We start from the raw sequence: 23,695 nt of genomic DNA, 5'->3' as shown, positions 1-23,695 counted from the left end.
ATTAAAGACTAAATAAATTAGAATTTCAATAAAACTAAAAAAGTGAAATTTATTTATATTTAGGATCGAAGAGAATATTAGAATCGATAGTTAATAATTGTTGTGCTACAATTATAAATAAAAATTATACCTGGTGGGTACAAAAAAAGAATTTGGTCAATGAATACAAAACACAAATTTAAAAATATATAATTTCAATAACAAAAATTATTAAAAAGCACACCCCTAGATTCGAAAAAAATACCACTGATTAACCCAATTGGGTTTAATTTTTATAATTCTTATATCACAAAACAAAATTAATACACCTTCGGGGCTTACTCATAAACAAAAGTTAACTTTTTAGACTTTTTTTTTTTTTTTTTTGGCTTTCACCACCAGTTGAATCTGGTTCGGGGTCAGTTCTGGCATCAAGTGGTTCCAGCCCCCTCCCGATCGTAGTTGCGGGGGATCGAACTGCGGTCCTCCCTACCAAGTTCAGCATCAATCACCACTGAACCAACTAACTATTGGTAACTTTTTAGACTTTTTAAATACGATTAACTTATGTAAAAAAAGCGAATTGAGCTTATAAATTTATTTATAAATCGAACAAGAAAATCAAATTTATTATAAATTTGACCAAATAAAGTAGAATAGCTTTTGAAATATAAATTAGAGATTGTCTGAGGACCACACATCATTTAATTATTACACATAAACTTTACCCCAATTATTAAGATACTTAACATGGATAGCTTAGATATATCAGTACCAACTTATAAGTTGTCTCCATTATTTTCCTATATCATACAACTTTCACATTATCATTCTTTGAATGCTTCTCTACATTTTCTTTCCCAGCATTAGCAAAAGCTACATGAATCTTGCGCTTTCCAAGTCTAGATCCAACGAACATGGCACCAGTAGGATTTTCAGTGTAATCAACACCCAAGCCATTATCACTCAGACACAATTTCTGAAAAAATAAACACAAATAAAATGTAAATAAATTTGCAATTAACATCTTTTAAATGGAAAATAACTAAATGAAACATAAGAACAGAGTAAAACCATTAACTTGCAGATTAATGAAAACAAACTAACCAGTTTGGAATGGTTTGGATCAACATGATTATCAACAGCAGTGGAAACATAAGGAACACAACCATCACCATGGATTTGAACAGAAAAATCCAAATAATTTGATACTTCAGAAGAATCATCAGCAAAAGTTGAACCAGAGCTCAATTTCTGCAGAAAGAAGCACCTAACATGAATAAGAGTTTCCAATTTTTCACTGTAAAAAATGACGAAAATGATAGAAGCAGAGTAAAATCATACAGAGGAAATGTCCAGCACAGAAGGGATATATTGATCAATGAACTCATTGACAACAACTACTTCGTTGCAAATAGAAATTACTTTAAATTGAGGCAAACCAATATCCTTCTCCAACTCCATTTTCTCAACCTTAAACAAAACACCATCTCCATACATACAATCCATCTCAAAAGGGAAGAGTGAACACGACTCTCCCTGCAAAACTCGGAAGAAAATTATAAGCAATAGGTAGTAAGAATACAAATAATCCATGAGCTAAAAGAAAATACCATTGCAGCCAACAATGGACAGGTCTCAATTGCCAAAAACTCAACCTCTTCATCGAACAAACAGAACACAGCAAATTTCTCACCATCCTTAACCATCACTTTCATTCTGAACCTATAGTCAAATATAAATAAAAAACATTCTGTTATAAATAAAATGAAACCACAAAAATATTCTGTTTTATTGTAACCTGCAAAAATTAATCATACACCACAAGTTCTAAAAAACATAGCATCAACACCTTGGTTCATCTTTCCTTGACCTATCAGGATACCAAACATCAATTCCTTCGACAACGGACTCAAACCAAGCAACAACAACAAAAGGACCATTTTCTTTACAAATTAATAAATCTTGAAAATTCTTAATTTTCAAATCACCAATGAAATCTTTCAACTTATCAGATGGATTACTTTCAGTTCGATTCATATTAAAATTAATAATTTGATTCTCTAAATGAAGTTGAAAACATTAAGTACTGAATAGAAAAGAGCACACTCCTATAAATAGAATTTGAGAGGTGAGATTACCCTATTTCGAAATATTGAATAGGAGGGAAATTTTAGAGAGGAGGGAACACAAAAAAAGACAAACAGAACAAAATTTCATTCAAATCTAACAATCTATAATTAACAAAATAGAATAAGCAACAAATCCACATCAATAATTCAAGCATGAGTTAAATTAGCTCTGAGGAAAAAATGATAAGTTACTATTATAAAAAAAAAATGATAAGTTACTAAAACAGGGCATTCTCCATAATAATTTATCGACACAAAAATCCAAAATTATAGAATGTGAATAAATTATAAAGAAAAAAGAATAATCCATCTATGTATTTTTTATAAAAAAAAAATTAGAATAACCTAAATTATCATACTAAAATTTGCACCATAACGGGTAGGCTAAAAATCCACATTTTCGGTACGGGCACGGGTGTGGGTAATTACCCAATAAAATAACCGGGTATGGCGCAGGTAGAGGCACCTTATAACAACCCCACCGATAATCACATAATATATTAATTTATGTTATATATGTTTTAATATAATAACATATGTATATTAGTTTAAAAATATACAACAAAAATAAATTATCGGACATTTTTCATAAAAATGTTTATTGGGTAAACTCGGGGAATTCATTCACCAAATGGGTATAGGGATGGGTACGGATATTTTTAAAAAATGCGGGTATGAGATGGGTACAATAGTACCAAACCCATTTTCTACCCATTGTTATTACTATATATCCTTAATAATGATTGACATAAATTAATACGTTAATATTTATATTAACCCGCATCTTTGATGTTTATATCAAATCATAATGTGACAATGAAATAAACTTTAACATGAAAAATAATTATATTAAAATGATATGATTTTTTATAATCAATCAATTTATTTTATAAAAAATTCGGGTAACAGGTACGGGTATGGATACTTAAGTACCCATAGGGTATAGGGACGACGACAAATAACGTTAACCATATGGGTATGGGGATGCGTAGAAGAATTTTTTATAAATACGGGTATGAGATAGGTAAGATAGCACCTAACCCATATTCTACCCATTTTTATCACTATATATCCTTAATAATGATTAAAATAAATTAATATGTTAATATTTATTAAAGAAATTAAATAATAATATACCAACAAATTGGGATTCAATTATTATATATTGAACTTAGGAAAACAGATGTAGGGAAAAAAAGATAGAAGTGGCCTTTTTAAATAAAGTTGTTGTAAAGGTATCTTATAAAATGCTTGTGATAGTGACTTTCTACAATGGAAGGTCAACCCACATATTTTTTTTTTCACACTAAAATCCAGTTCACAACTTTTAGGCATATGATCCCACTCACCAATAAGGCAAAATGGTCCACACCAATCACCTTTGAAAGAATACTTTGCAGGAGAATAAAATGGAATTAAAGGACATCAACCTTTGTTTTTCAACCTTTGTATACTTCCAGAAAAAGACATCACATGCACCAAACAACTTAAACTATTAACCCAATCCAACATCCCCCACCAATAAAGCAACAGTATCCATTATTAATAAATTTTTAATAAAAAAACAATTGAAACATGAGCAGCAAAGGGTACAATACGTGAGAGATCAACAACAATTCACAATCACATATAAAACATCTACCAATTAATGTACATACATTCCAACATACAGCAATCCCACTTATTCAATAACATACAAGAGGCTACTATAGCACCAAACTAACTTAGAAACTACATTAGGCAAATAAGCTCTAACACTTATCAAAAGCCCTTGGAAAGAACAAAACAAAACACTAACATTATAATGGGATGAACACAAAACAGGAGGTAAAATAAGATCAACATTCATTCTTTCTCGATCTTGATCTTCCTCAGACGCTTCTTCTTTTCATCTGGTTGAACACTATCAAAAGAACTGGACAGGCACCTTTTCACAGTATTCACCACAATGTCATTTTTAACTGGACTATAACCTAGGCCAGGAGGTGTAACAGCAGTGTTTTTCATGAGTGCAAGTGGCTGGGTTTCTTCAACAAAATCAACATCAGGAGATGCAGCATCAGAATCAAGATTAATGACTGGAGAAACATTCTGCATAAAAATGAATAACATCTTTTAACAACTAAACTACAATTAAAAATTGCATGAGAAATACCTATAATTTTTATTATAACACTAACAGACATGGAAAAACTTAGATTACCCTAACAGGAGTAAGATATGGTCCCTCAGCAACAAAACTCCCAATAATCTTAGAATCCATGCACACACGCTTCACTCTAAAAGTTCCATCATCAATCCTAGTAACCTTCAATCCCTTATCAATTATAAACAACATCTTCTTACCGACGAGAAGCTCAAACTCAGCAGGGTATGAACCATCATCAGGAGCAGCCTATGGAATTAAAATAATCAAAATAACCAAGTAGAAATTCATTCCAATTAGAATAACTAAAAATCATGAAACAAACCTTGGATCTTCCAACGAAATGAGCACAAGATTTCTCTAAAATGTAACTCATATCAGTATCAAATAGAACAAAAACACAAGTAGAAGCACCATCAGACACAGCAATCTTCACCCTAAACCTAAATTACAAAACTTCATATTGGTCAATAAAAGATCACCACATAACCAGAGTAAAGGTAAAACACATGAAATATAATGAAATCCAACCAAAGAACTGCAAAACATTACTAAATTACAAACCATACATTTCATTTATTTTACCTTGGAACAACTTGAAAAACATGCTTGTTGCATCCATTGCAAAAGTAAGCCCCAGAATCAGCAATAACAGACTTATGACACTTGCATGCAGGATACCACCAATCCTCCCCAGGAACAATAGAACTAACCACCCCAAAAACAGCAAAAACCCCTTCCTCTTCCATTTCACTTAGTTCAGATACAGTTTTTTTTGGATACATCCTCAGAAATTCTTCATCCATAGCAGGTTTGGCACGAGCCCCAATCACAGCAACAGTGGCATCCAACATAATACCATGCACACCAATGCTGAATAATAAATAAACTTTTCACCATTGACATATAATTACAACAGCCAATATGCAAAATAAATAACAATAAACTAAGCAAACCTATCCTTAAATGCATCAGCTTCAGGGATATCAGGATTCACAAATATCTTTGTAGTGTTGATGACATTTTGAATGGATGCTTGGTCTACAAGAAAAACCAAATAAATTCAGAGTATATTCACAAACATAATTAAAAGAATTCCAAATTTTAACATTACCTCTAAATATCTTAACCTTTGCAAACTGAATTACAACCACAGGGAGACCTCCAGATGTCTTGCCCAGTTTCTTGTTTAACTCATCAACATAATCCCCAAACAAAGCACATTCACATTTCCCACTATAAAAAACAACACAATAAACAATCCAGCTTAAACTCCAAAACAGCAAATACAAAAAGAAATAAACAAACCAATCAAAGAGAATCAATAGACAAATTAAACAATACCTAGCATCAGTCAACTCTATCACAACCATCTTTGTAACATTTCCATCCCTCACATATTCCCTCTCAGCAGAAATCCCAGATAACAAACCCATCACATCTGGCAAAAACAAACTTAGTTTCTTAAATCAAAATGACAAGCATATTAACAGGAACCAACATAAACAATGAACAAAACTTTAAAAAAAACATAATGTTAGACATACCAACTAAAAATTCATAATCATGGACATGACTACAAACTTCAGCCAAACTTGTCAATGTGAGACCATAATGAGATATATCAGAACTCTTAACAGCTACAACCTTTGTCTTAATTTGGAATAATAGCTTGTATGGATGTAGAGTAGTTCTGTAGAAACCAGTCTGAGGAACAACGGAAAAATAGGACATCTGATACACTTGTCCTTCTTCAATTTTAGACTCAAACATATACAAAAACTGCTTCCTAACAGAGGCATGAATCTTTCCACCCTATTGTAAAAAAGTAACATCAATTAATAAATCACAAAAATACAAAATCTCAATTCAATTCTTAAGTGAGTAAATTATCATCAAGACCAAAATAGAATCGCTAGCACTAGCACTAACCTTTTCATCAACCAAAACCATCTCAATTGAATTGACATCAGAAGGATTGAGGAAGGAAGACGTCTTCCAGATACGAAGAACACGCACCTTGATTCGAACACAATCCTTGTTTGGTAAAATCTCAGAAACACAATCAAACTTCTTACAAACTTTGGCCATAATGATTAAATCAGGTTTTACTTCAGGTGAGATAGAGATTTTGATGATTAGTGGTGCAGACACAACACATATTTATACCCAAACAATAATTAGATTTGAAATTCAAAACACCAAGAAATTTTAAGGATAGAGGGGGAAAATAATTGAACTCATCAATAATTGAATTGAAAAGATGAAACCCTAAAGGAGAAGAAGTAAGATTTGCGGCGACAATAAACCCTTTCCCAAATAAACCCTAACCTGAATAGAACCTGACAGCATCAGACAATTTTTCGTCCACCTAGGCAAATGGGAAAACGACGAAAGGGATGGAAAAACGCAACCCACCATTTTGGTGATTCTACAGTGGAAAATTTTAGACACTTATTGTCAAGATTATAGATTTGATTTGATGTGGGTTTCACTATCTCCGTGTTGATGTTTGTGGAGGTTGAGGTTGATTTTGAGGTTTGGGAGTTACAAATAGAAACACAAGGTAAATCTTCAGCAATCCCATGAACTTCCTCATGTTGTTCTACCGATGTTGGAACTGGGGTTGTGGTTGTAGCATCTGGGAAAATCCTTTCAACCTTCGAATCTTCATCTTCATCAGTATCCATCATTGTTATTTGAATATTTGTATGATGAAGCAATTGATGTTCCAAACTAAAAGGTTTATCACATATGAAACATATACCCTTTTCCATCTTTTCTTCAGCTTCTTAACACTCAAAATTTTCACTAATTTGTGCTTAACGGCCATTGAATGGAAGGCTAAAGGAGAAAGTCTTTCTTTCTTGGGCACATACCCAACACATGACATTTTGGGCACACATACATCTTTAAAAAAAAAATTAAAGATTAATAATTTAGTCACATCATTTTATATTAATCAATTCTTTTATCTTTTAATTTTTTAAAGTTATGTTTGTGTGTCTAAAAATAATTAATTTAGACTTGTGTCAATGTAAGAGTTTCTCAGGCTCTGGATATCAATTGTAACGGGTAAATGGATTTTAAGGTCGAAATCGGTAAAATCCAAGTCATAAAGTAGGGATTCCAAGATTTAGAATAGAATCCGGTACAATTATGAAATCATGTAAACATAGATTTAGAGTTTTTGAGAGAAAAGTGTTTGTTGAATTATTTGATTGATTGTCAAATGAAGCACAAATGCTTCTTAAATACAACACATAAAGACTAAAATAGTAAAATGACATAAAATAAACTATTATTTAAAATAAACTATTAAATACTATAACAAAGTACACCCATAACTATAAACATTAACATATACAGTACTCTAATTATTCTCGTGAAATAATTGAATTTATTTACTCCTTTGAGGAATGCATAATTTATCGAGTGATGTACCAATTTCTTCAATTACATATAAGAAGAACTCAAACAAGAAATCTTCAAGGCCTGTGTACATCTCTAAATTAATGTATGTGCCTACTTCTCCTACGGTCCAACCTAATCTTTTTGGACACATCATATATTCACGAGATGCAAAATACATTGTCGTCCAATGTTAGGGGCAATTTCTTGTAATATTTTTTGAAAATATTTTACTTTCTTAATTAGATAGAGTTTAACATATGCAACCTATATGTATCTCAAATTTCTTATAAAAAAGTCATCTATAGCAACGTGATATCTCCTATGTTTCAAGATGCAATGTTTAACAAGATTAATTTTATCATCCAAAAAGAATTAACGGCTCAGTTTATTATCAAGGGATTGGATAATGGAACGCCAAAGAAGAAGATGTAAGGTTCACCTGAGCGATTGTAAGTTGGAACATAACAAGGGATTGTAAGTTGGAACATTATTATTATTATTATTATTATTATTATTATTATTATTATTATTATTATTATTATTATTAGAGTTTCAGTTTTTAAATAAAAACAATTAGATTAACAAAGTGATAAACAGTAAAAAAGAGAAAAAGCAACTCATAGATAATAAACTGAAACATTTTATAGACACGGTCATTTTACAGACACAATCACCGAAACATTTTTTCTGATGGACAATCACGGAAACAATCATGTCTTATCTAATTATTATAACTTCACCAAGCAGAGCTTCAAGTTTCATCAACGAACATCAAACCAGTAGAGCTCACTCCCCTCTAACAAATGACATACTTCAGTTTTTCCGGAACTGGATCCTAGTAACATGAAGGCGGGGTGGGATGGACTACAAGGAGACGTATCCATGTGACAAATGGAAATCGCATTTGCAGTCTTGATTTCAGTCTCATTGAATAACTCAACATCATACAACTGTCTCATTAAATGGATTTATGAAATATTTATAGAATTAATCCTCCGTCGACTGGCTCATCCATCCTTAAGGGTGTGTTTGGTTGTAAGAAGAAAATGAGAAGAGAGAAAATAAGTGAGAGAGAGTTTGAGAAAAGAGAAAAAGATGAGAAATAGAGTAGATTTAATGTATTGATTGGTATAAGAGAAAGAAAAGAGAAATAGAAGAAAGAGAAATGTGCTTAATTTTTTAAAAGACAATTATATCCTTGTAAAAGAAATAATAAAAAACTGTGGGGCCCAGCCAAATGTGTCTTTGATGAATTGTAATGAAAATGAATAATTGATAATGTAAAGGGCAAAAATGGAAACGAATCAAAAAGTGATTTCTCTTCCCACTTTCTTCTCTATTTTGCAGAGAAATAAAAAGGTGGTAGGACCCACCAATATTGAATCTCTCTTCCCTATTTCTATGATGTCCAAACACAAGAAATTGTCTATTTCTCTTGTCTTTCTCTCTTCTCTTTTTCTCTCTTCCCTTTTTCTCTTAAACCAAACGCAGTGTAAACAACCACTACAAGAAAATTGTCACTTTGCGACACTTCCATTGCGACCATCTCACAAAACCGTTGCAATGTGCTAAATTTTGGAATTTTACAACAGTTCATGCGACACTAAGAGAAAGAGCCAAAACATTGCAACGGTTATTCTTAGGGTGTGTTTGGTTCAATGTAAGAAATGCTCTAACACTCAAGTCAGTTGAGTTCAGAGAAAGAGAGGTTAGAGAGATGATTATTTAACTGCTATATATTTTAACTCTTTAAGTAGAAATAAACTCCTACACTTCAACTTTGTTTATTGGTAAAGATCTTCAAAACTTAGAAAGGTTTTTGTCAACCATATTTGTATATTCATTAGTTTTCTCATAGTTATTTACTATAGTTTTTCATAGTCGTCTTCAGGGGCGGAGGAGCAGCCCGGCCAGCCCGGGCACTTGCCCGGGCTTCGGCAAAATATTTTTATATTTTTAAAGTTAGTTTAGGGCAAAACTGGTATTTTTAGGGATTAATTTTGGGCAAAACTGATATTTTTTGTTTAAAATTGAGATTTTTGGCACTTGTCCGGGTTCCGATAAAATATTTTGGTATTTTAAGTGTTAGTTTAGGGCAAAACTGATATTTTTAGAGTTAATTTTGGCTAAAACTGATATTTTTTTGGTTTAAAATTGATTTTTTTTTTAATACTACAATTTTGCCCGGGCTTTACAAAGTTTCTAGCTCCGCCACTGGTCGTCTTCTCTCATGTATGATGCGTGATGACTGTGTGAGCATTCTTATCACCAAAAAATTGAATTGCATCGTCTACAATTTAATTTAGTAAATGACTGCGCCGCCTACAATGTTTTTGCCTTGTTCGGCAATTTACAGGCAGGGGCGGTACTGTGTAGCAATTAGGGGGTGCAGGTGCATACCCTGAAATTGTAATTTTTTTTACTAATATCTCTGTTTTTTGCACTTTGCACCCCCTGATTTTTTTTGTATTGCACCACTTACTTAAAAATTCAAAAAATATTTTAGCACTCTCATTCTTCTCTTCCAACTTCTCTTTAAAATTAAATCCTCTCAAACAAAACACCAAGCCAAATATGTACAATAGTGATAAATTCCCCCAACATCCTTGAAACAACACTAAGGTAACCAATAAAAAAACTAAATTTAAGATTTTTTATATAACCTCAATAGTGATAAATTAGTTGATTGATTGTCAATTGGCTGTTCTAATAACATATTTGTGTGCTTGTTGGTTGGTTGTTAGTAGCTTGTAGTTTATAATTTGGTCCAAATGGCATATCTATACTAATATATAAAAATCAATTACCGCCAAAGTTGCGAGTTTATCCTCAGTAGGTTTAACCACGTTCCACAATTTATATCCTTCATTGTAATTTTACTAAAACAAATATATAAAGATACAAAAAAAAATTATATTCTTAAATATAGGAATAAAACAAAAAAAAAATAAGATAAATACAATAAAAATATGATATGCATAAAAATTGGAAAAAATAAAAAAATTATAGATAGGAACGAAATAAAACAATTTGTACACATTGAAAACGTAAAATATAGAAATAGAATATAGAAAAAAAAAATACATACACATAAAAATATAAGCATGTAAAAACATAAACAATATTACTATCAATACTAATATATAAAAATCGATTACCATCAAAGTTACGAATTTATCCACAGTAGGTTTAACCACGTTCCACGATTTATATCCTTCATTGTAATTTCACAAACAAAAATATAAAAAAAATAGAAAGATACAAAAAAATTATTATATGCTTAAAAATAGGAAAAAACAAAAAACATAAGATAAATACAATAAAAATACGATATGCTTACAAATAGAAAAAAAAAATTATAGATAAGAAGGAAATAGAACAATCTGTACACATTGAAAAATTAAATTATAGAAATAGAATATAGAAAAAAAAAAACATAGACATAAAAATATAAACATATAGAAACATAAACAATATTACTACTAATAATATAATTAATTAGGTTTATCTATCATGTGCAAATTTGCACATGATAATACTTTTTAGGGTAAATAGTATTATACCCCCCTGCAAAATAGACGAGTTTTGCGTTACCCCCCTGCAAAATATTTTTTTGAGATTACCCCCTGCAATGTCAAGATTCTTTGCGTTACCCCCCTGGCTTAACAAATGGGCATATGACATGGAAGAATCTTGACGTGGCATGACACGTGGAAATTAATTTATTTTTTATTTATTTTTAATTGCCAACTCATTAATTAATGTGGGTTTTTAATTAAAAAAATGAAAAAAAAAAACTTAAAAGTTGTTATATTTTTATGAACTTACTTAAAAGAAAGTTTTGTTTTTTTTTTTTTGACTAAAAGTTGTTATTATATATAATAAAAAAATTCTTAAATAAATATAATAACTAATAATAGAGTAACCAACAAAAAAAACGAAGATGAAAAAAAACTAATAATAATAATAATAGTAACCAAAAAACTAATAGTAATAATATTATTATTATTAGTTTTTAATAATAATAATAGTAACCAAAAAACTAATAATAATAATATTATTATTATTAGTTTTTTTTTTCATCTTCGTTTTTTTTGTTACTCTATTATTATATATAAAACAAAAAATTCTTATATATAAAAGTTGTTATTATATATATAAAAAAAAATTCTTTTATATATATATATATATATATATATATATATATATATATATATATATATATATATATATATATATATATATATATATATATATATATATATATATATATATATATATATATATATATATATATATATATATATATATATATATATATATATATATATATATATATATATATATATATATATATATATATATATATAATAACTAATAATAGAGTAACCAAAAAATAAACGAAGATGAAAAAAAAACTAATAATAATAATAATAATATATAATATTATTATTATTAGTTTTTTGGTTACTATTATTATTATTAAAAACTAATAATAATAATATTATTATTTTTTTTTTTTGGTTACTATTATTATTATTTGTTTTTTTTTTTCATCTTCGTTTTTTTTTTGTTGGTTACTCTATTATTAGTTATTATATATATATAAGATTTTTTTTTTATATATAATAACAACTTTTAGTCAAAAAAAAAAAACTTTCTTTTAAGTAAGTTCATAAAAATATAACAACTTTTAAGTTTTTTTTTTCATTTTTTTAATTAAAAACCCACATTAATTAATGAGTTGGCAATTAAAAATAAATAAAAAATAAATTAATTTCCACGTGTCATGCCACGTCAAGATTCTTCCATGTCATATGCCCATTTGTTAAGCCAGGGGGGTAACGCAAAGAATCTTGACATTGCAGGGGGGTAATCTCAAAAAAATATTTTGCAGGGGGGTAACGCAAAACTCGTCTATTTTGCAGGGGGGTATAATACTATTTACCCTACTTTTTAAATAGGAGTAAGTTTTTATTGGAACTTGTGTTTTTAATTAATGAACAAGTAAAAATATAATAAAGTTAATTACTTTTGAATTTACTAAATTACCGTAAACAATCCTAATAAAATTTATCATCTAATGATCATAATTATCTTTTTCTTCCACTCAGTAGGGTTAATCATGTTCTAAGGGCCCGTTTGGATAAACAGCTTATATGAGTGCTTATAGCATTAGAGCTTTTAATACGAGAGCTTATGCTATAAGCTCTTATGCTTAATAAGCTATTTACGTTTGGATATGTACATTAAAAAGTACTTACATAAATTGAAGTGTTTGGATGTCTCATCACATAAGTAATTAGTATAAATTTAAGATTGACTTTGCATAAAAATAAATAAATTTAATATTGACTCAAAAAGATAAATTTTTTAAAAAAAAAGTGAGATACTTTTAAAAAGGTAAGTGTGAAAAAGAAAAACAAATAACCGTAAAAAAACTAGAAGATAAGTTTAAGATTGATTCAAAAAATAAATTTTAAAAAATATGTTAATATTGTATAAAACTAGTTTAGAGACCCGTGCATTCGCACGGGTCATTAATTTTAATTCGATATTTAAGTTTATTATTTAGTTAGAAAATTTATTTAAAATAAAATATTTAAAATTTTGTTAAAAAATATTCTTATAATATATGTGAAATTATTGTGCTCTCGTAAAACTTGTTAAATCAATATGTAACACCCCGAACTAACTACCCTTAAAAGACGTGATCTTAAAAACTTTTTAAAGATAAGTAGCCGGAGCGCTACGGAAAAACATTTTTATAAAACGATCGTGCACAGGACACGAAACGTCGCAGCGGAAAACATAACATAAAGGATTTTCAAAGCAATGAACAAAATAGTTCAAAAGATAATTCATTAACATAAAACATAAGTTAAGATGTTCGCATCGATATACGACGGAATACAAACGATCCCCGACTCGATGTTACAAACTACCAGAGCACTAATATACATCTCAACCAAACTAAACTTAACAAAACTATACAAAGGTAGCCTACACTAGCTCCTCACCAAAAGTGCTCCACACCAAAACGATCTGCAGCTAAAACTCGTCGAAAACCTCGACCTGAATACCTGAACCCCCAAAGGTCCAGCACATAACAATTAGGTAGAGAGTTAGTAAACATAATCACATACATACGAATATAGAAACGCACCTATATTCAACCTATCACGTATTACTAACTCACACACATGCTTCAATAAGCAATACACCAGATAACACATACTCACAAATACACAACCAGATAGTTTCACGTCGTTTCGGACAACACAAAGAACTCACATAACACATAACACATAATTGCACATTTACTCAAATGCGACTAATGCCAAACATTCAATGTCATGCCAACCTAGACACGACTAATGCATGTGGTACCATCTTCTTTATCAAGGAACTTACCATTGATATTCTTCTTTATTGGACAAGTCCAATATCCTTCTTTATCAGACAAGTCTGATATCCCTAAATAATGCATGAGTTTATGAATGTCATGCATTTACCAAACATATGATAATCACTTAGCACGAAGCTACTGCTCACTACATGGATAACATAATCCATTAAACTTCTTTATCAGACAAACTGATATTCTTCTTTATCGGACAACCCGATATACAAACATACATATACTTCTTTGACATTTTATGTAAATGCCATTACACAACACAATTATTAAACATGTATCAACAATCATGTAAGGATACCCTTAAACCATGATACAAGTGCCTAATCACACTTACAAACATTAACAAAAGTTGCAGGTTCAGTACTGTTCGCTAAGCGAAGCCGTAGCGAACAGGTAGCGAACTTATTCGCTAAGCGAAGCTCAGTTCGCTGTAGCGAACCACATCAGAGGATTACAGGTACATGGCGAACAAGTAGCGAGCTCGTAGCGAACATGTTCGCTGCAGCGAACTCCTGGTCGCTAAGCGAACAACACCAGAAAAATATCTGTTCTTGAGTTTTCCAAAGGCGGTTTAACACTCAAATCCATCCAAAATACATTATAACATGTTATAAATGCATAACAAGTGATAAATCATGTATATACCATACATATATACATGTATTAACATTGACAAACACCAAAACACACCACACATACAAAATCATGCCAATTTCTTGCAAAATAAGCAAAGTTGCATAAACATGCAAAACAATCATCAAACATATACATATTCCCTCCTAGATGTTCATTAAGCATACTAAGATGAAAAGACATGTTTATGATAAAGAAAATTCACCCAAACCCCAAAGAAATTGGATGAGAGAGTTTAGGAATGGAGGCTAGACACCTCCCCTCTCTTGGATCACCCAAGCTTATGCTTAACCACTCTCACCTTAGATTGAATGATGATTCTTGGCCTCTAAATCTCTTCTCCTTGCTCGTGTTCCTCTTCTTGCTCTCCTAGGGTTCTTGCTTTGCTTCTAAGCTTACAACCTCTAACTTCTCATGAAAAATGAATTTGTGAGACTATTCATTGGTTTGACTTGGTTACTTATACTACTCTCCAAAGGTCATGAACCAAGCCCAATGGCTTAGGCCCATTTAAGCTCTCACACGCCCAAGCCCACTAACACGACAAAGGTTTCGCTCACAAACTTATGTTCGCGATAAATAATTATAGGTCGCGTAAATAAATATTTAACACTAACCCAAAATATATGCAAATATATAAAATATCGATTTACTAAAAATTGGGTCGTTACAACTCTACCCCCCTTAAAAGAATTTCGCCCTCGAAATTACCTAAGAGATAAAGCGGAGAACGAACCCTCAACGCGGCATCTTCGGTTTCTTGCATACCGGACTCTTGTGACCTTCCTCGCCACAATTGAAACAAAACACTTTCACTCGACAAGCATCGGCCTTGTGCCCAAACTGTCCACAACTGAAACACTTGTCGCTTCTCCTCGGGCAATCATATGACATATGACCCCGCTCTCCACATTTGTAACAACTTCCAGTTCCTTGCTTCTTCTTTCCACTTCCATTGCCCTTGTTCTCATACGGCTTACCACGATCCAAACCTTTTCCTTTCCTATCATTCAGAACCTTATAGTAGTTGGTCTTGGCTTTGCTATCTTCATCACAAATCCTTGCCTTGGTCATAAGGGTCGGAAAATCCCTGATTTCAGAAAATCCAATCAAAAGCTTGATATCCGGACGAAGTCCACTCTCGAACTTGACACACTTATCCTCTTCGGCTTCCACCGTGTTGTAGTGTGGACTAAACACACACAAAGCTTCAAACTTAGCCGAATACTCGGCGACCGATAAATTTCCTTGCTTGAGCTCCATGAACTCGATCACTTTCTTATTCTTCACATCAGCCGGAAAGTACTTCCTTAAAAATTCCCTTTTGAAAGTTTCCCAAACGATAGCAACACCGTCCACTCCTATCCTGAGTCTCACATTCCTCCACCAAACGATTGCCTCCTCTCTAAGGGCATAAGTTCCCAAAGTAGTCTTGTTCTCCTCCGAACAACACATTGCTTCAAAGATGATCTCAACCTCATCTAACCACTTGATAGCCCCCTCCGGGTTATAGCCTCCGGTAAACAGAGTCGGTTTATGCGACATAAACCTTTCCAATCTTTTCTCACTATCCCTTCCCGGGTCATTATCCCTTACCACCAATGTAGTCAAAGCAGTCAAAGCTTGTGCAATCTGAGCGTTGGTCCTAGCAGCAGCCATGATTCCTGAACGAATCACAACTCGACGTTAGAATGTATTAACAGTGTACCCAACACATGCTTCATACAAGAGAAAGAAAATCCTAATGGCTCACATGAACCGACCTGCTCTGATACCAACTATTGTAACACCCCGAACTAACTACCCTTAAAAGACGTGATCTTAAAAACTTTTTAAAGATAAGTAGCCGGAGCGCTACGAAAAAACATTTTTATAAAACGATCGTGCACAGGACACGAAACGTCGCAGCGGAAAACATAACATAAAGGATTTTCAAAGCAATGAACAAAATAGTTCAAAAGATAATTCATTAACATAAAACATAAGTTAAGATGTTCGCATCGATATACGACGGAATACAAATGATCCCCGACTCGATGTTACAAACTACCAGAGCACTAATATACATCTCAACCAAACTAAACTTAACAAAACTATACAAAGGTAGCCTACACTAGCTCCTCACCAAAAGTGCTCCACACCAATACGATCTGCAGCTAAAACTCGTCGAAAACCTCGACCTGAATACCTGAACCCCCAAAGGTCCAGCACATAACAATTAGGTAGAGAGTTAGTAAACATAATCACATACATACGAATATAGAAACGCACCTATATTCAACCTATCACGTATTACTAACTCACACACATGCTTCAATAAGCAATACACCAGATAACACATACTCACAAATACACAACCAGATAGTTTCACGTCGTTTCGGACAACACAAAGAACTCACATAACACATAACACATAATTGCACATTTACTCAAATGCGACTAATGCCAAACATTCAATGTCATGCCAACCTAGACACGACTAATGCATGTGGTACCATCTTCTTTATCAAGGAACTTACCATTGATATTCTTCTTTATTGGACAAGTCCAATATCCTTCTTTATCAGACAAGTCTGATATCCCTAAATAATGCATGAGTTTATGAATGTCATGCATTTACCAAACATATGATAATCACTTAGCACGAAGCTACTGCTCACTACATGGATAACATAATCCATTAAACTTCTTTATCAGACAAACTGATATTCTTCTTTATCGGACAACCCGATATACAAACATACATATACTTCTTTGACATTTTATATAAATGCCATTACACAACACAATTATTAAACATGTATCAACAATCATGTAAGGATACCCTTAAACCATGATACAAGTGCCTAATCACACTTACAAACATTAACAAAAGTTGCAGGTTCAGTACTGTTCGCTAAGCGAAGCCGTAGCGAACAGGTAGCGAACTTATTCGCTAAGCGAAGCTCAGTTCGCTGTAGCGAACCACATCAGAGGATTACAGGTACATGGCGAACAGGTAGCGAGCTCGTAGCGAACATGTTCGCTGCAGCGAACTCCTGGTCGCTAAGCGAACAACACCAGAAAAATATCTGTTCTTGAGTTTTCCAAAAGCGGTTTAACACTCAAATCCATCCAAAATACATTATAACATGTTATAAATGCATAACAAGTGATAAATCATGTATATACCATACATATATACATGTATTAACATTCACAAACACCAAAACACACCACACATACAAAATCATGCCAATTTCTTGCAAAATAAGCAAAGTTGCATAAACATGCAAAACAATCATCAAACATATACATATTCCCTCCTAGATGTTCATTAAGCATACTAAGATGAAAAGACATGTTTATGATAAAGAAATTTCACCCAAACCCCAAAGAAATTGGATGAGAGAGTTTAGGAATGGAGGCTAGACACCTCCCCTCTCTTGGATCACCCAAGCTTATGCTTAACCACTCTCACCTTAGATTGAATGATGATTCTTGGCCTCTAAATCTCTTCTCCTTGCTCGTGTTCCTCTTCTTGCTCTCCTAGGGTTCTTGCTTTGCTTCTAAGCTTACAACCTCTAACTTCTCATGAAAAATGAATTTGTGAGACTATTCATTGGTTTGACTTGGTTACTTATACTACTCTCCAAAGGTCATGAACCAAGCCCAATGGCTTAGGCCCATTTAAGCTCTCACACGCCCAAGCCCACTAACACGACAAAGGTTTCGCTCACAAACTTATGTTCGCGATAAATAATTATAGGTCGCGTAAATAAATATTTAACACTAACCCAAAATATATGCAAATATATAAAATATCGATTTACTAAAAATCGGGTCGTTACACAATACATTTAATTTATTAATGTCATAGTCCCGTGTGTATTTTTAAATAAATCATATTATTTTTTTGGGTCAAGTAATCTAATTTTACATTTTTTCAATATAAAAAAAATTATGTGTTCAAGATTCGAGCCAGGATTTCACTTATGCATAGATTTGCTCAACTTTGTTGATGTTATCAGTAACTTGAAATGTGGTTAAACCTACCGAGTGGAACAAAAAGACGATTATGATCATTAGATGATAAATTTTATTATGATTGTTTACAACAATTTAGTGAATTCGGAATAATTAACTTTATTATATTTTGACTTGTTCATTACTTAATTATATTATTAGTAGTAATATTGTTTATGCTTCTATATGTTTATATTTTAATGTGTATGTATTTTATTTTTCTATATTCTATTTTTATATTTTACGTTTTCAATGTGTACAGATTATTCTATTTTGTTCCTATCTATAATTTATTTTTTCCTATTTGTAAGCATGTCATATTTTTATTGTACTTATCTTTTTTGTTTTATTCCTATTTTTAAGCATTAAATCTTTTTTTTTTTGTATTATCTTTCTAATTTTGTTATATTTTTTTAGTGAAATTACAATGAAAGATATAAATCGTGAAACGTGGTTAAACCTACTGAGGATAAACTTGTAACTTTGGTGGTAATCGATTTTTATATATTAGTATAGAATATAGAAGATTAATAAAGTATAGATAGATATAGATATGTATTTTATTTTTCTATATTCTATTTTTATATTTTACGTTTTAAATGTGTACAGATTGTTCTATTTTTTTTTATAAGAACAGATTGTTCTATTTTGTTCCTGTCTATAATTTATTTTTTCATATTTGTAAGTATGTCATATTTTTATTGTACTTATCTTTTTTTTTTTGTTTTATTCCTATTTTTAAGCATTAAATCTTTTTTTTTTGTATCTTTCTAATGTTTTTATATTTTTTTAGTGAAATTACGATGAAAGATATAAATCGTGGAACGTGGTTAAACCTACTGAGGATAAATTTGTAACTTTGGTGGTCATCGATTTTTATATATTAGTATAGATGGAGCAGGCGAGATTCGAAGCGGGGTCCTTTTTCATAAGCTCCATGTTAAGCCCAACGATAAGCATATTATACGAGCTTATTAAAATATGGCATAAGCAGCTTATGAAATTGTGATAAGCACTTTTTGTTAATTTATCCAAACACTAATATAACGACTTATACGAGTGGATAAACTTACATAAGCTTAAAACAAGTCAATCCAAACTGGGCCTAAGTTACTAATAACATCAATAAAGTTGAGCAAATCTATGCATAAAGTGGAATCCGGACTCGAATCGTGAACATATAATTTTTTTTTTTTGAAAAATGTAAAATTAGATTACTTGACCCAAAATAATAATATGATTTATTTAAAAATACTTACGGGACTATGACTTTAGTAAATTAAATTTATTGATTTAACAAGTTTTACGAGAGCATAATAATTTCACGTATATTCTAACAATATTTTTTAACAAATTTTTAAATATTTTATTTTAAAAAAAAAATTTAAACTCAATATAATAATAATAAACTTAAATATCGAATTAATATTAATGACCCGTGTCGCACGGGTCTTTAACTAGTTTGGATTTTATATTTTATTACTGTTTCTAGTTAAAACATACACAAACTAGTTTCAATTTTAGGTATTGGGAAATCAGTGTTTTCACGTAGCCTAATTTTGTGTTGTTATTGAATACTCAAGTGATAGATAGAAATAATTGACCAACATTCAGCAATGAGAAAAATAACCACAAGATTGTGTATTTTTGTTGTTACCATATCAATACTTATGCATTATCTTTTATTTCTTTTTTATTTGATATACATTTCTCATGTAGTCAATATTTTTGTTTTTCTTAAAGCAATACTTATTTTGAAGAGATTTGTTCAACAATATAAATAACTAATTAGTTAGTGATTCAACGATTTAAAAGATATAAAACGGCATAGTGAATGAATGTAAAATATATATATATGGAATTTGCTAATTTAGACCCTAGTTGGGTATAAATTAGCAAGGTGCACCTTTTCGGTTGAACAAAAATACATTTTTTTTTAATTTTTGAAAGAATAGAGCAAAAGCGGCAGTTCTATAATTTTAAGGAACAGTACACGCGCCCCCCGTCCACTTCTCACACCCCTGGACACGTGGCGCAATCCAATTGATCCAAGCAGCACGCGTGCATCACACGCGCGACAGGGGCGCGTGAGTGAAGAGAATCTGGAGAGAGAAAATCAGTTTTATAAAAAAGGGGACACGTGGCAGCCTCTGGTTTGCCCGTCAGTTTTTTACCCATTTAATACTTTAAACTCAATTATTTCGTTGTAAATTTAATTTTTATTTTTTTTTTATTTTTATACCAAAATTCATAATTTTTTTTTGTCTACAAATAGAGACTTGGTTCATTTAATTTAATTTTTTTTTGAGACCTGAAACTATTTTTAGTTAATTAAATGAGATAAAATGGTAATTAAAAATATTATAATTCCGTAAACAATTTCCAAAATTTTATGTACAGTACTATGAATTATTTAGAACCCTGGTGTGTACCTCACTCTCCATAGTTCAAGCATGAAATTATTTTCACAAAGTACGCTGATTAAAATATTTAAAACCATTTAACAATAATAATAATAATTTTACATAATTGTTTACTTCTGAAACCATTTTACTAGTATAATGGTTGCACATAGTGGTATTATATAAAGATAATTAAGATAGTGAAAAATTGAGTTTTTTTTTCGGTGTCCAAATCAAACGAACCAAGTCTCTATTTGTAGACAAAAAAAAATTATGAATTTTGGTATAAAAATAAAAAAATAAAAAATTAATTCACGACGAAATAATTGAGTTTTAAAGTATTAAATTGGTAAAAATTAACGCAGCCAATCAGATCAGGACACGTGTCCTACTTTTTAAAAAGTAAAATTTTCTCAGGCGTGATCCCATGTGACGCAGGCGCTGGCTTATCATGGATCTGGATGATCTGGGCTGTCTGATTGATCAGACAACCATAATGAGATCATCTCTTGGCCGTGGGATGGAAATCAACGACCTGTAACGATGGTCCTGCGGTAGTCGCGCGACACTGGATCCGCGTCAGTATGATTTTTTTTTTTATATATAAAAAAAGAAAGAGTATTTTGGTCCAACTGAAAATGTGCACCTTGCTAATTTAGACATAACTGGATCTAAATTAGCAGCCCCCTATATATATATATAATTATTATTAAAATTTTGATTAAAATTTTGCACCTCCTGAGTCAGGGTCTGACTACCACCACTTTACAGGGGTAGTGTGTGATTTTGTTTTCTGTATGGGTGATCTTGGCATCCACGTTCGGCTCAGCGTCGTCAGTTTTGTTGCATGCTCTGTCAACCATGATGTGCCGTTTTCTTCCATCGTGAATTCCACAATCTCCATCTTTTATACTCAGTGGCACTATCAACATGGAATATTATCATCATCATCATCATCAGCAGTTCTATTTCTATTGAACTTTTATCTCACGAAACATCACGACTTGTTACTTAAACTTCAGAAACCGCATAACCATACACAGTTAGAATAAGTTTGAAAAGTCGAGCCAATGAAATTATAACAAGTATCATTCATGAAAATTACATGATATGGAGTAAACCTTTATTTTTTTGCTTGAAAATGAAAGAGAAATAATAAATTATAGGAAAGTCTTCTATTTTAATTACACTCCTTTTAACCCACTTGACTTGAGTTATCCAGTAACTAGTGTCCCATTCCGTGCTAAGCACAAGTAAAAATATGACTAACAAGAATAATATTTTAATATTTTAAATTTAAAAAATATGAAATAACAAAAAAAATGATAAATTATAATATGCATAAATGAACATGCTTAAATAAGTCATATCGAATATTTTTATCTTTTGACTATACATAGTAAATATACTATATTTTAAGAGTTTAATAAAAATGCACTTACTGTGACTGTATAAAGTATCTTTATAGGATCATCTCCTAAAAAATTACCAATTTGTCAGTTCATATCAAAAGAGTGAATTGGATTGAGATGGCGTGGCAAGAAACATGCGCTGATATTTTTTGAAAATGTAGGGTATAATTGTCAAAGAAAAAGCCAGCCCAAAAAAAGGGTATAATAGGGATTATAAAAAATCTACACCAAACTAAATGGGTGTATCCTTTTTATATTTAGTATAGATTATTATGAGACTTTGGGTGTACCTTAATTGGTATTTCAAAAGTTCCTTTGATACTTGTTATTTTCTTAATTTATATATATAAAAAAGTTTATTTTCGTGGAGCAATAGATAATCATTTATTTGACAAAAAAATTAATTTTTACAATTATCATGGGTTGTAGACTTCAAATTCTGGGATTTTTCCCAAACGATGTAAAAATAGGATTTGTTTGATATCTCTCACCTAAATGGATCCACAAACACACTATATATGTTTGATAGAACATTCTTCAAAAAAATGGATCAAAAAACAATTTCTTCATCTCCGTAGTTTTTGTTACCATTTTTGTGGGTTATAGACGACAAATTTTGGGATTTTTCTAAATTCGGTGAAACAATAGGATTAGTTTTGATATCTCTCACCTAAAAGGATCCAAAGACTCGATATATATGTTTTGATAGAAGATTCTTTAAAAAAAAAAAAAAAAAAAAAGAGGATCAAAAGACAATTTTTTCATTCAGGTAGTTTTTTTACAATTTTCATGGGTTGTGGACAACGAATTCTGGGATTTTTCCAAAATCGATGAAAAAATAGGATTTGTTTGATATCTCTCACCTAAATGGATTCACAAATGAAAATAAAGAGGATCAAAAGACAATTTTTTTATTCAGGTAGTTTTTTTTTACAATTATCATGGGTTGTAGACTTCGAATTTTGGGATTTTTCCCAAATCGATGAAAAAATATGATTAGTTTTGATATCTCTCACCTAAATGGATCCACAAACACACTATATATGTTATGATATAAGATTCATCAAAAATAGGCTTCAAAAAACAATGTAATCACTTCGGTAGTTTTGTTTTTCAATTTTCATTGGTGACTACGAATTTTATGATTTTTC

At 31.1% G+C, this 23,695-nt stretch overlaps 2 protein-coding genes across 2 annotated transcripts; both read right to left on the bottom strand.

Moving 5' to 3' along the window:
* Positions 1-787: 787 nt before the first annotated feature.
* LOC123896708 lies at positions 788-2,019 on the bottom strand. Its single transcript, XM_045947066.1, has 5 exons — positions 1,832-2,019; positions 1,593-1,704; positions 1,324-1,518; positions 1,087-1,233; positions 788-958 (listed from the first exon to the last, which is right to left on the bottom strand). The coding sequence occupies exons 1-5, from the start codon at positions 2,017-2,019 to the stop codon at positions 788-790; spliced, it is 813 nt and encodes a 270-aa protein (XP_045803022.1).
* Positions 2,020-3,793: 1,774 nt separating this feature from the next.
* LOC123899871 (replication protein A 70 kDa DNA-binding subunit-like) lies at positions 3,794-6,446 on the bottom strand. The gene is made up of 9 exons (XM_045951124.1): positions 6,190-6,446; positions 5,805-6,072; positions 5,602-5,698; positions 5,372-5,493; positions 5,214-5,298; positions 4,843-5,130; positions 4,583-4,700; positions 4,315-4,506; positions 3,794-4,202 (listed from the first exon to the last, which is right to left on the bottom strand). Exons 1-9 carry the CDS (start codon positions 6,346-6,348, stop codon positions 3,957-3,959), a joined length of 1,575 nt encoding a protein of 524 aa, XP_045807080.1. The 5' UTR covers positions 6,349-6,446; the 3' UTR covers positions 3,794-3,956.
* Positions 6,447-23,695: the final 17,249 nt, after the last annotated feature.

The sequence above is a fragment of the Trifolium pratense genome, linkage group LG7 (assembly GCF_020283565.1).
Source record: "Trifolium pratense cultivar HEN17-A07 linkage group LG7, ARS_RC_1.1, whole genome shotgun sequence".
Classification (NCBI taxonomy): domain Eukaryota; kingdom Viridiplantae; phylum Streptophyta; class Magnoliopsida; order Fabales; family Fabaceae; genus Trifolium; species Trifolium pratense.
This window is presented reverse-complemented; position numbering and strand designations above follow the sequence as displayed.